The sequence below is a fragment of the Gekko japonicus genome, unplaced genomic scaffold (assembly GCF_001447785.1).
Source record: "Gekko japonicus isolate JY-2015 unplaced genomic scaffold, Gekko_japonicus_V1.1 scaffold570, whole genome shotgun sequence".
Lineage (NCBI taxonomy): Eukaryota > Metazoa > Chordata > Lepidosauria > Squamata > Gekkonidae > Gekko > Gekko japonicus.
In genome coordinates, this window is record NW_015173140.1 from 922,214 (window position 1) to 935,325 (window position 13,112).

General features: G+C 46.4%; 1 protein-coding gene and 1 non-coding gene across 2 annotated transcripts in view; both read left to right on the top strand.

Annotated features, from left to right (window-relative positions):
- The window catches only part of CTNNA2 (catenin alpha 2), a gene marked incomplete at its 3' end in the record, with an annotated part of 719,772 nt that overhangs the window by 655,770 nt on the left and 50,890 nt on the right, over positions 1 to 13,112 (top strand). Inside the window, exon 11 of the mRNA XM_015422279.1 lies at positions 1,946 to 2,146. Within this exon, the coding sequence (XP_015277765.1) occupies positions 1,946 to 2,146 (201 nt within the window). The remainder of the gene's footprint in view (positions 1 to 1,945; positions 2,147 to 13,112) is intronic.
- Positions 10,875 to 10,946, top strand: TRNAV-CAC. The gene has a single exon. It is a non-coding gene; the product is annotated as a tRNA-Val (tRNA).

Sequence of the window (13,112 nt, forward strand, 5' to 3'; positions counted from 1 at the left end):
TAAATGCTAGCCCAAAATTTTAGAAGCTAGGCTTATTTTTCAGCTTTCGGGTTTTGTATTTTAATGGCCAAATTTTCTCATTATTGCTACCACAAAACCTAATCCTAATCCATTCAAAATTTTATTAAAGCTAGGAAAGAAATGCTGTAGTATAGGACCATGACTCGATGGCAGAGCATCTGCTTGGCATGCAGAAGTTCCCAGGCTCAGTTCTTGGAATCCCTAGTTAAAGTCATAGATGATGGGAAAAACTTCTGCCTGAGACCCTGGAGAGCCACTGCCAGTCTGAGTAGACAATACTGACCTCGATGGACCAATGGTCTGATTCAGTATAAGGCAGTTTTGTGTATTCTCATATATTATGCATTCACCACTGCTGGATGGTATGATGCTCCCCTTCCGCTCCCCTTCCCACCCTCAGAGGCTAGATTTTGTCTCCGTTTTTCTGGCCCTTCACTGACTAAGCAGCCCAGGTAGCATGTTCTCCCCTGAAGAACCTTTGGCTGCCCCACCCTGTCAGATATATTTTGGCTATTTGCTCAACCCAGGAACCTGGGGGAGGGAATAGGATCGTATTTTAACTTAACCCCCTGAAAATGGCACTTGAGATGCTTTTAAAATTCAAAAATAACAAAAGTTTTTATTTAACATTGTGGGAAAAGGTCAGGTGAAATCAAGGGTTGACATTACTGAGGTAAAACTAGTACAAGCACGGACTTTTGTTCTCATATATCAGACTAATGAGAGGTTCTTAAATTATTTACAGTTACTGAGATCTTTATATTGAGAAGCTTTTGTTCCAGTTATTTAGCAAACACTCAAGTACGCTTTATTTGTATAATTGCTGACTCTTTTGGTGCCTAGAAGACTGGTACCCTCTTCCTAGTACCCAAACCCCTTCTCTTGGAACACCAGTACTCTTCTTGAGTAATTCACTGACTTTTAAGGTCTCTACAGGCAGTTTCTTATCATACCAGACTAGGGATCTCTGCAGGCTTCAAAGATAACTCCCTGTTTGACCGGATAGGGAATTTCTTCTCTCTCCAGAAGATCTATCCCCTTTCCTTTTGGTCTGAATCTGAGTCTTCTCAACTACCCAAACTTCCTTGCCACCTTCCCCCCCAGTTCTCTGTCTGTGTTCAAACTGCTTTCAGCTAATGCTGAATTCAGACTGAGTTCAGTCAAAGTATAAATTTGACTCTGTCAGCACTAAATCCTTTTTCTGTCAGGGCTAGACTTAGACAGTCTCTGTACACATCTCTTCTCAGTTAAGGCAGGAATCTGTCTAACTTTCCTCAGCATCCAGCTCTCGCAAGACTTTTTTGTTGTTGTTGTTCAGCTGATGCCAACCAGTCAGATTGCCTGGAGCAGCCTGCCACTCAAGGCTTTCTGGCTCTGTGAAAAACTAACCCTTCACAGTTCTTTAGTTGCTGGTACAGCACTTCTAATCCTTTTAAAAAGTGCAGTCCATCACAGATGGTGTACTATAAATTTACATATAAACAAGCAATGACAAGAACCATGCACATTCCTTTTTTTATAACTACAACAAAATGTTCAGATTCAGAATTATAGATATGCTTTGACTTGCATCCAGCCGCCTCTTTCTCTCCATCTCAGCCAATCCCCCTCCTTATTATAGCCCCTATGGCACATGGCTTTGGTTCATGCAGTTTGCATGATCCCAAACATGAGATTTTTGGTAGTCCATTGCTTTGGAGGACCCCATCCTCCATTTTTTACTAGTGGGGGGGGGGAAGGTGGAGCCCAGTCCTTTGAAGTCCCACTGAGAATTACTAACAGACTCTCCAATAAAACCAGGGCTGAAAACACCAGGTGCCACAGTGACATTTCTAGGTGCCATGGTGGCCTAGCGCCTGAGATTTGTCGAGATGTGCCTTAAAAGATTCTTGATGAATAACAATTGACGTGTTCTTTTGTGCAGAAAACCACATTCTGGAAGATGTCAATAAATGTGTGATTGCACTGCAAGAGGGAGATGTTGACACACTGGACAGGACCGCAGGCGCAATCCGTGGGCGAGCAGCCAGAGTCATCCATATCATTAACGCCGAGATGGAAAACTACGAAGCTGGGGTTTACACAGAGAAGGTGCTGGAAGCAACAAAATTGTTGTCGGAGACAGGTGAGTGCGGGTGGGGAAGTGTTCCGTCCTTAGTGGCGCCAGGTCTATTTATATAACCTCTGGTGCAAAGCACTTCTAATGCTGTCACCATTCCTATATTTAAGGAGCAGAGGTCCATCATTGGCTGTTAGCCCCAAGTATAGATGGAACACTCTGAGGCAATGATGCTCTGTCTTCTTGGTGCTTGGGGAGGCAACAGTGGGAGGGCTTCTTGACTTCTGGCCCTGCTGGTGGACCTCCTGATGGCGTTGGGATCTGGCCACTGTGCGACACAGAGTGTTGGACTGGATGGGCCCCTGGCCTCATCCAACATGGCTTCTCTGATGTTCTGGTGAAGAAGTGAGCAGTGACTCACGAAAGCTCATACTTGCTACCAGTTCTGTTAGTCTTTATGGTGCTACTGGGCTCTTGCTCTTTTAATCTACATGCCACGCTGTCTTTTGCATTATATTAAGGGAACCTTTACCTTTATCTTTTTATGGTGCTACTGGGCTCTTGCTCATTTAATCTACATGCCACACTATCTTTGCTTATGGGGAGGGCAGTATATAAATCAAATTTAAAAATAAATATTGCTTGTCCACTGCCCTAGCTGGGCAATACCCCCTTGCTTGCAGGTAATCTGTCCTGTGGCTCTTCTGTTTTCTTGGTGGCACATAGGAGCCATTTAAGAATGATTTGTGCATCAGTGAATTAGTTGCCCTAGCTGGGCAATACCCCCTTGCTTGTAGGTAATCTGTCCTGTGGCTCTTCTCTTTTCTTGGTGGCACTTGATCTATGGATAGGAGCCATTTAAGAATGATGTGTGTATCAGTGAATTAGCTGATGAACATCTTGTGGACTGCATCCAGAGATTTATCAGTGGCTATTAGCCATGGTGACTAAAGGAAACCACCATGTTCAGCGCCAGTAAATCTCTGTGTGAGATGGGATGCTGGACTAGATGGACCTCTGGTCTGATCCAGCAAGGCTCTTCTTCTGTTCTTATGACTGTTATCCATTGGCATAAGCCACTTCTCCCAGCAGAAGTGGAGAGGGGGGTTATTTTATTTATTTTTTCAGATTTACCCCTCTTGCTGCATTGACCACAAGCAGGTATGTACCAAAATTTTAGAAGTGTGGAAGCTAACTGATTGCCTTGAGAACGAGACCCCACATTGGAAGGCCAACCCTGGCAACTCAAAAAGAGAGGGAGCTAAGTTAACTGTAAATGAGAAAGGGGGAAAAATGTAAGTCTGGTATTCTTAAAGGTTACTATATTAATATAAACCAAACTACATCTTAGGTTCCAGGTGTTCAAACTCAATATGCTGTTTTAGTCATAACACTGTCCAGTCCAGTCTTGTTTGACTAAAATTGTTTGCACTGTATAGATGTAAAGCCGCACCTTGTTAAAGGCAGTGGTCATGTTTCGCCCAAGGATACAAGACGTCTTTAAACATTTGGGCAAACGATAATAATATTGAAGTGTAACTCTGAATCCCCTTCTCAAAAGGCATCATCTGAGTGCTCATATCAAGACGAGCGGCCGTGTTAGTCTGCCTGTAGCAGCAGAAAAGAGCAGGAGCCCCTAAAAGACCAACAAAATGTGTGGCAGGGGAGGCGCTTTCGTGAGTCGCTGCTCACTTTGTGACTCATGAAAGCTCATATCCTGCCATAAATTATGTTAGTCATCAAGGTGCTACTGGACTCTTGCTGCTTTCTTCTGAGTGCTCAGGTTAAAGTAAAAGATGCCAAGTTGGAGGTCAGTGTAGCACTAGAGAATAACGTCCTTATTCAGTCTATAGAGAGTTCCTGTCAGCTCGCTGCCATAAAGGCTGGTGGTGGGGGGGAACGTTCACTCCTTGGAATGTAATTTCAGTTTCCTGGTTGCCTTAGTGATGCTCCCTTATCTGTCTGTTTTAAGTGCTTGGCCTTGAATACTTCCCCGTAACACCTTCTCTGGGAAAGTGGGACCATTACATTTTGGCGGGCCCCTCTTCTCCCCTCATTGGCTCTACGCCACCCATTGACCCCTTTGAACAATGTATATCTGTTCACCCCGGGCTTTATGCTTTAGTCCTAACACGGTTCCTGAAGTAGATGCCCTGCCAATACCGCTTCAATAAACTTTCCTTCTGACGAAGCGAGTTGTTGAGTCTGATTGCTGCAGGAGTCTGACAGTTCCCAAAGGATGTATACAATTTATGATATATTTTGCTCATGAAATGTATTTAGTGGTGGAAAGTGCTGTTGTGTCACAGTCATCTTACGGTGACCCTCGTATGGGGGGGTTTCAAAGCAGTAAGTGTTCAGAAGTGATTTACCATTCTCTGCCTCTGCATAGTGACCCTGGACTTCCTTGGTGGACTTTTATCCAAGTACTGTCCAGGGCTGACCCTGCTTAGCTTCTGAGATCTCACAGAATCATAGAGTTGCAAGGGACATTTGGGGTCATCTAGTCCAGCCCCCTGCTCAATGCAGGTAATTCACAAATACCTCCCCCCCAACACCCCCAGTGACCGCTATTCCATGACCAGAAGTTGACAAACAAACAAACAAAAACTTCCAGGATCCCCGGCCAAACTGGCCTGGAGAAAAATGGCTTCCTGACCCCAGAGTGGCGATCGGCATTTCCCTGGCCATGTAAGAAAGGGCCACGAGAACTAAGCACCGAGACAACCCTTCCTGCCCTCCCTCTTATTGATCTGCCTAAGTTTACAGAATCAGCATGGCTGTCAGGTGGCCATCTAGCCTCTGCTTGAAAACCTCCCAAGAAGGAGAGCCCACCACCTCACGAGGAAGCCTGTTCCACTGAGGAACTGCTCTAACTATCAGGAAGATCTTCCTAATGTTTACCCGAAAACTCTTCTGATTTAATTTCAACACGCTGGTTCTGGTCCGATCTCCTGGGGCTACAGGGAAATTCCACACCATCCTCTCTATGACAGCCCTTCAAGTACTTGAAGATAGTTATCCTGCCACCTCTGAGTTGTCTCATCTCCAGGCTAATGAAATCCAGCTTGTCTTGACCATCCAGGTCAGGGGGAAATGTATTTAGATTCCCCCCCTCCCCTGGTAGTGTGAGGGCAATGGAACTTAATGGCTGCCTGGACATTCCTCTTTTTCTGTAGAGAAAGGTTGTGGGGTTTAAGCCTGCTGGAGCTGTGCACTTCTTATAGCCCCATCCCACACTGGGGGTGGGATGGGGGGAAGGACTAAAACTTGACAGTGGCTTTCTTTGATGCATAAAAAGTATTCTGCACATGTTCTGAAATATACTGGGTTCGAGACGTGTGTCGTGATCAGCTCATAGTTTATTAGTGATTTCAGCTAACTCCAAGACTAGCAGGGCCGGAGCCCTGCTTATTTGCATGCAAAACAGCCCAACCCACACATACCCATTCCCCATGATAGGCTATTTACAAAACATTAATACTTGGTTGGTTTATTCCAGAGTCCTGGTCGGCTATTGTTCTTGTGCTCCAAGCTCAGCCAGTGTTATGTATTGAGATCCGGCCACGTGCGAGGCTGAGCCTCCACGCGGTCATGCGAAGCCACCGAGCTTCGCACCAGAGAACAATGGCCCGAGCAGATCCTAGCCCACACCTATCTGAGGACTTGGATCCTAGCGAGGACCTATGGAACGCCTCACCTAAGTAAATAACTAATCACTGGTGTGGGGTGTGTTTTGGGTGTGGGGTTTACTGGGAATATAAGCCGGCCTGCGAGCCGGTAGAGTTTGTCTTGTTCTTCACTTGAAATAAAAGTATGAGCTGAAATCACTACGTCAGTCTCAGTACTTTTCAGCCAATCTCTAGGGTGATTCGATCAGGGTGATCCAGTCCCAGTACATAACATGTTCATAGGTATATCACACAGAAAAGTTGTAGCAAGGTGGCTGCAATTAATGATTAGAAACAGTTGTAGCAAGGTGGCTGCAATTAATGATTAGAAACAGACGGCGGGCTGCTGGCCCCGATGTGGATGACAAAACCAGGACACTCCTATTCAATAGGCAGAGGGACGCCCACAGTCATGTAAAAATGTGACTGTAAGTTAACCAAACAAACAAACAAAATAACCTGCAATCCATCCCAATGAGGTCTGAAGATCCTCTAGAAGGGATGAAATGTTGTGACCAGTTGAGATATCTTCCTGCTCAGGCCTCCAAGAGGGATTTTTGGATCCCCCCCCCAACCTTCTCCAGTCAGTGGACTGTCTGGCACGTATTCTCTTGCAGTGCCCTTATGGGCGTCAGCCTAGGCGAAAACAGATTATGCCATGCATTGACAAATGGGCTCTTTCCTCTAGCGACATTAGAGCAAAAGGTTCAATTCCTCTTAGAGGATTCAGCTCCTCAACATACTTATTGTGTTGCTTGATTCCTAGAGGCCTCAGAGAAACGCCGAAGGGAGGTGTTTCCAGAGCTGGGTCTTATTTAAGCTGAAAAGGGGGGGGGGGAATTCAACCCAAAATCAGCTGCGAACTAAGAGGGTCAAGCTACAAACTATATTATAAAAAAGACAAATGTTTATTAGGGTGTACATATAGCTAATGGAGCTGTGGTAGCTCAAGTGGTTAAGACGCTGAACTGCAGGCTGTGGAAGGTCGGTAGTTCAGCAGTTCGAGACCCGAGTGTACCACATGACGGAGTGAGCTCCCGTCTCTAGTTCCAGCTCCTGCCAACCTAGCAGTTCGAAAGAAAGAAATTGCAAGTAAATAAATAGGTACCACTTCGGTGGAAAGGTAACAGCGTTCCGTGCGCCTTGGTGTTTAGTCATGCCGGCCACATGACCACGGAAACGTCTTTGGACAGTGCTGGCTCTTCGGCTTGGAAACGGAGATGAGCAGCACAACCCTACAGTCAGATTCAACTGGCTTTCGAGCAAGGGAAACCTTTACCTTTACCTATGTAGTATATGAGGGGTGCGGTGGCTTAGAGATTAAGACACTGAGCTGCAAACCGGAAGGTCGGTAGGTTGGCAGTTCAAGACCCGAGTGCTGCATGACGGAGTGAGCTCCCGTCTCTGGCCCCAGCTCCTGCCAACCTAGCAGTTCGAAAGCAAGAAATTCCGAGTAAATAAATAGGTACCACTTCACTTCGGTGGGAAGGTAACAGCGTTCCGTGCGCCTCGGTGTTTAGTCATGCCGGCCACATGACCACGGAAATGTCTTGGGACAGCGCTGGCTCTTTGGCTTTGAAACGGAGATGAGCACCGCAACCCTAGAGTCGGATTCGACTGGCTTTCGACCAAGGGAACCTTTACCTTTTTTACACATAGCTAAAACATATTGCAGTTAAAAGAAATAGTCTAAGTCTCAGACTTAAAAGGCTATACAACCAAGTTAGTTATTATACAAATACAATTGATGGGTAAAACCTTTTGACCTAAGGACCATATGCGTTTTGGCCCCTTCGGGCCTTCCTCAGTGGTCAGATTCCTTGCCGACTTGTTGCTAAGTCAAATAGTAAAGTAGCCAGCCAACGTTATGATGATGAAAGGAACAAAATTGTTTCCAGTCAACACAGGAGTTTCTATGTACAAAAACATGACTTAATAAATTAACCAGAAGGGGAGAAGAGCCTGATGAGGACTAAATATGCCCCAGATGGATGGAATGTTGAGAGCAGCTGATTGTTAGTTGAAGGGACAAAGGGGGGACGGGTGAGAAAAGACAACCCGAGAGCGTAGAGAATGCTAAAGGAAAGATTTTTGAAAGACAAGCTTGGATTTCAAGATTATAAAGTACTGGGACTGAGCCACAGCGTAGTGATTTCAGCTCATACTTGATTCGTACATAGGAGAACTTGAGATGAAGTAGCCGGGCTAGAGGCCGGCTTATATCCCCGTAGCAAACCACACCCAAACCGTGGCAGGATTATTTACAGTGCACCCAAGTCCCATAGGTCAATCTCGAATCCTAGCCGTCCGATAGGTGCGCCCTAGGATCCGTTCGGGCTATTGTTTCTGGAAGCAAAGCTTGGGCCAACCGCATGGCCACATGTGGACCCGACCGCGTGCGCGTCTTCTCTGGGTGCACAACAAAGATTGACCACCTTCTCACAATTCTTCATAGGACCCGAGCTTGTGAGTAACAAATGTTCAATCAACCATCTAACTTTTATGTTTTAAAGTTGGGGGGGGTGTCAAAATGCATAGCAGGTGTGGACATGACAACAGGGTTACCATATTTTGAAAAGCGAAAAAAGAGGACGTATTTCCCGACTGAATACTTCACACAACTTATCACTGTGACAGATCTCATTTTAAATACCCCTACCGTTTAAGCTGTGATAATTGCTACTAACGAGGAATAGTCCTAGCCTTCCTTGTTTTTAAATAATAACCCATGAGCACATGAAGCTGCCTTATACTGAATCAGACCCTTGCTCCATCAAAGCCAACATTGTCTACTCCGTCAGGTAGCAGCTCTCCAGGGTCTCAGACAGAAATCTTTCACATCACCTAGTGCCAGATCCTTTAACCAGAGATTCCAGGGGTTGAACCTGGGACCTTCTGCATACCAAGCAGATGTTCTACCATTCAGCCACAGCCCCTCCCCCAATAGCAACTTTCATTGATTTATTTAAGCTACATCAGGGGTCATTTCGCAGAAAAAGAGGTGCAGGAGCTCATTAGCATAACTACTTAGCACACCCTGACATCACCGGAGGTGTGTCAGAAGGCAACACCCACCGCTCAGGCTCCACTGGACTGTTTTGGATTGCTAGCTATTGGGGGGGGGGGGAACGTGCAGATCTGTCCTCACAGAGGAGGGAGAGCTTGTACCTGAATAAAACTTGGTCTTAAAGGTGCCACTGGACTGTTTTGGACCAGGGGGCTGGGGGGGGGGGCTCTGCAACTTACCTGGCTGCTTCTTGCTCTGACTGAGGGCTGCTGGGAGCAGGGGGTGGGGCTTGTTGCATGTGCCCGCCTCCTGGGCTCTTTACTGCCGGAGCTCCGCTCCTGTGTGCTCCTGCAGGAAATGACCCCTGGACTACATTATTAATAGAGGACGGACACCAAAAAAAGAGGACATGCCCTCTAAAAAGAGGACATCTGGTAACCCTAACTAAAGATGTTCAGTGCCAATCTGTTTCGAGGATCAACAAAAGATTCTGTAATTCGTTTCCATGAAACTCTTCATTAACCAAAAAGCTCTGCGAGTCCAGGAGAGTTCATTGTTTAGGAAACTTTAAAAAAAGAGTGAGAGTCCAGGAGCACCTTAAAGACGAATCAAGTTTGTGGCAGGGTGGGAGCTTTCATGAGTCACTGCTCACTTCTTCAGTTACGGCTTGGCTTCTTGTTGCTAAACATTCTGGGCCAGTGTTATGCAGACGTTTGGGGCCTCTTTGGTCTGCATAAAAACTCACCCACAATGATGCAAACACAATAAACCAAATCTGCCGCAGACATATTAAATACTTGTATGCCCGATTTAATGTGCTCTCTCATAAAGCTCCAAGTAGAATGAAGTGCTAAGAGCTCCGTAGTAAATAGGTACCGGGCCAAGTCTCCCTTTACGCTCTTTCTAATGCAAAGAAACAAAAAGAAGAAGAAGAACAGGAAAAAAGCAAGATGGATTTAATTGTTGCAGTGCACTGACAAAGAAGGCCTAATTGCAGATGCTGGATTTTAAGCATGCACACGTTCTGGTTGCCAAAATGTGCAAAAAATAGGCTCTTTCCCACTGTATACTTTGAAGTGTTTTCCCGAAGACTATTCATACTGGCATTACACACACACACACACACACACACACACCGTTACTAAGTAACAAACCACTTAGGAAGACCTCTCAGGATTAGCTAAGTTTGTACCTTGTCACCAAGCACCATGCCTGCAATTGTCAAAAGGAAGCTTGCCTGCATTCTCATTCTCATTCTCATTCTCTCTCTCTCTCTCTCTCTCTCTCTCTCTCTCTCTCTCTATCTCTCTCTCTCTCTCCTCTCTCTCTCTCTCTCTCTCTCTCTCTCTCTCTTTCATGTCCTGGCATGCCCTGGTTAGTCATAGAGTCCCTTGGACAGGAAGGCAGTGGACAAGCTCAGGAGAGCAGCAAAGTCTATGAATGGTTCTGAGCAGGGATCATTTCGTAGAAAAAGGCGCAGGAGCTCATTAGCATCACTCATTCGCATAACTCATTTGCATATGCCACACCCCATGAAGGCAACACCCACTGCAACTTACCTATCTGCTTCTTCCTCCTCGTGGCCTGGGGCTGCTGGGAGCAGGGGGTGGGACATGTTGCATGTGCCCGCCCCCTGGGCTCTTTACTGCCGGAGCTCCGCTCCTGTGTGCTCCTACAGGCAATGATCCTGGTTATGAGTGTCTCTTCCTTTTTTTGTTTTGACCTGAACATCCTTATGCAGATCTCGCTTCTCCCTGGTGTGAATGGGCTGGAAGGCAGCATGGCGAAGCCTGATTCCATTAGATATTGGACGTTAATGGGGGGGGGTCAGTGCTTGGATGGGCTGTGGCTCAGTGGGAGATCCTCTGCTTGGCATGCAGAAGGTCCCAGGTTCAATCCCCGGCATCACCAGTTAAAAAGGACAGGCAGGAGGTGATGGGAAATACCTCAGCCTGAGACCCTGGAGAGCTGTAAAGAGGGGCTGTGGCTCAGTGGTGGAGCCTCTGCTTGGCATGCAGAAGGTCCCTGGTTCAATCCCCGGCATCTCCAGTTAAAAAGGACCAGGCAGGAGGTGATGGGAAAGACCTCCGCCTGAGACCCTGGAGAGCTGTAAAGAGGGGCTGTGGCTCAGGGGTAGAGCATCTGCTTCACATGCAGAAGGTCCCAGGTTCAATCCCCGGCATCTCCAGTTTAAAAAGGACCAGGCAGTTGGTGATGGGAAAGACTGCCGCTTGAGACCTTGGAGAGCTGCTGCCAGTCTGAGTAGACAGTATTGACCTTGCTGGATGGGTGGTCTGAGTCACTGCATGGAAGCTCCATGTGTCCCTCAAGGAAGATGGTGCAGAGGAAAGCAAAGGCAAAACACCTCTGCTTCTCCCTTGCCTTGAAAGCCTAGGGATGCCCATCTCCAGTTGGGGCCTGAGGAATCTCCTGGAATTGCATCTCATCTCCAGAGTACAGCGATCAGTTCCCCTGGAGAAAATGAATGCTTTGGAGGGGGGACTCTATGGCCTTGTGCCCCAATGAGGTCCCTGTCCTCTCCAGGCTCCATCCCTACATCTCCGAGAGTTTCCCAACCTGGAGATGGCAACCCTACGAGCCCTTTTGCCGGAGTCGCTATAAATTGTGACTTGATGGTACAGTTGTGACTAGAGATGTAAAATTTCCGGAAATTTTGAAGCTTGGAAAAAAACCCGTTTTTTCCCCAGGGGGGAAACGGGAATTTTCGGAAAAATGGGGGGGAGAAATGCTACATTAGCACTTTTCCCCCCCCCCAGATTGAAAGTCATTCTGTCACTTTAGGAACATAAAATATGACTATGGACATTTTTTACTTGGCATGAAATTATCACAACTAGCCTATTAAAAATATAGTGTATGCAAACAATTATTAAAAACAGAATACCCACCCATATGCAACAACAAAACAGAACCCTTTTCTTGTGACAATAGAACCTCCTAAAGGTTCTTGTTCTTGCATTGGAGAGTTCCGTTTGTAACCTAGGACTTGCTTGTCCTCAGTACACAGAACTCAGATCAATCTGATACCATACATATTTTTTAGAAACGATTTGGAAAACATTTGAACGCCTTGTCTTAAAATATTTTTTTCATCATGTTAAAATAAAATGTTCCATAATCAATTTTTTCCCCTTCTCTTCTCTTTTTTCAATTCTTTCCAATTTTTCAGAAAAAAAGCAAAAAAGGCTTCAGGGAAAAAAACGGGGGGGAAACGTGTGTTATTTCCAATTTTTCCATTTTTTCCCCGGGCCTTCACATCTCTAGTTGTGACTTGACGGTACTTATGCATGTCGTGTGAATTCAGTCCACTGTCCCTTATTATGTCTCATTTTCTGGGTGCCCCCCCCCCGCCGCCGTAAAGCGTGTGACTTTGTCAACTTTATTATTTGCGCATCCATTATTCATGAGACATTTACTGTGTGCATAAAGGGCAAGCTGTGTATGTTTTAATGCCACAGCAATGGGATCTGAAAGCCGTGCAGCGTACCTGTGATGCAAACATATCAGCAAAGTCGATGGGAGAGCCAGAAGCACTGGCAAAACTAACTCTGAAAAGGCATTAGATAAGGGACATCTGCTTGCCTCTGAAGACGGTGTCCATTCTCGCTAGACTTGGAGGCCCAGAAGGTCAGTACCGGCTTACCTCCTTCCGTGACAAATTCAATTGCAGGAGGGAGGGAAACCGGCATTACTTGTTAAGGCCGTGGAGCTTCTTGGGTATCTGCAGACGTGGATCTTAGTTCACACTCAGGGTCGCCGGCCTCCAGGTAGGACCTTGAGATCTCCCGGAATCAGAACCCATCTTCAGGTGGCGGGGATCAGTTTCCTCGCAGGCAACTGCTGCACTGGAGGGTAGGCTCCTTGACGTTGTACCCCGTTGAGGTCCCTGCCCTCCCCAGGATCCAACACAGAGCCGGTGACCCTATTACCCGCTTGGGTCCTGTTGTGTACCTCCCTGGGCTGGGTGGTGAGCAGTGTTCCCTCTAAGCTGAGTTAGTGTGAGCTAGCACACAGTTTTTTAGCCTCCGGCTCACACATTTTTTGTCTCGGTTCGGGAAGGAGGGCTCCAGAACAAACTAATTGATGCAGCAGGCAAATCGATTGCTCACAACTTTAATGCTAGTAGCTCACAAAGTAGAATTTTTGCTCACAAGACTCTACAGCTTAGAGGGAACATTGGTGGTGAGGTCCAAGAGCCAGGACCATGCCACCAACAAAAGTGCAGGGTGTCATCTGTGTAGGGGGAAATAGTCAAAAAGTACTTAAATACTTAGAGTTTGCAATGGATCTTTGCTTTACTGGCAAGGAGACATTACTTTCGAGAGCCAGTTTG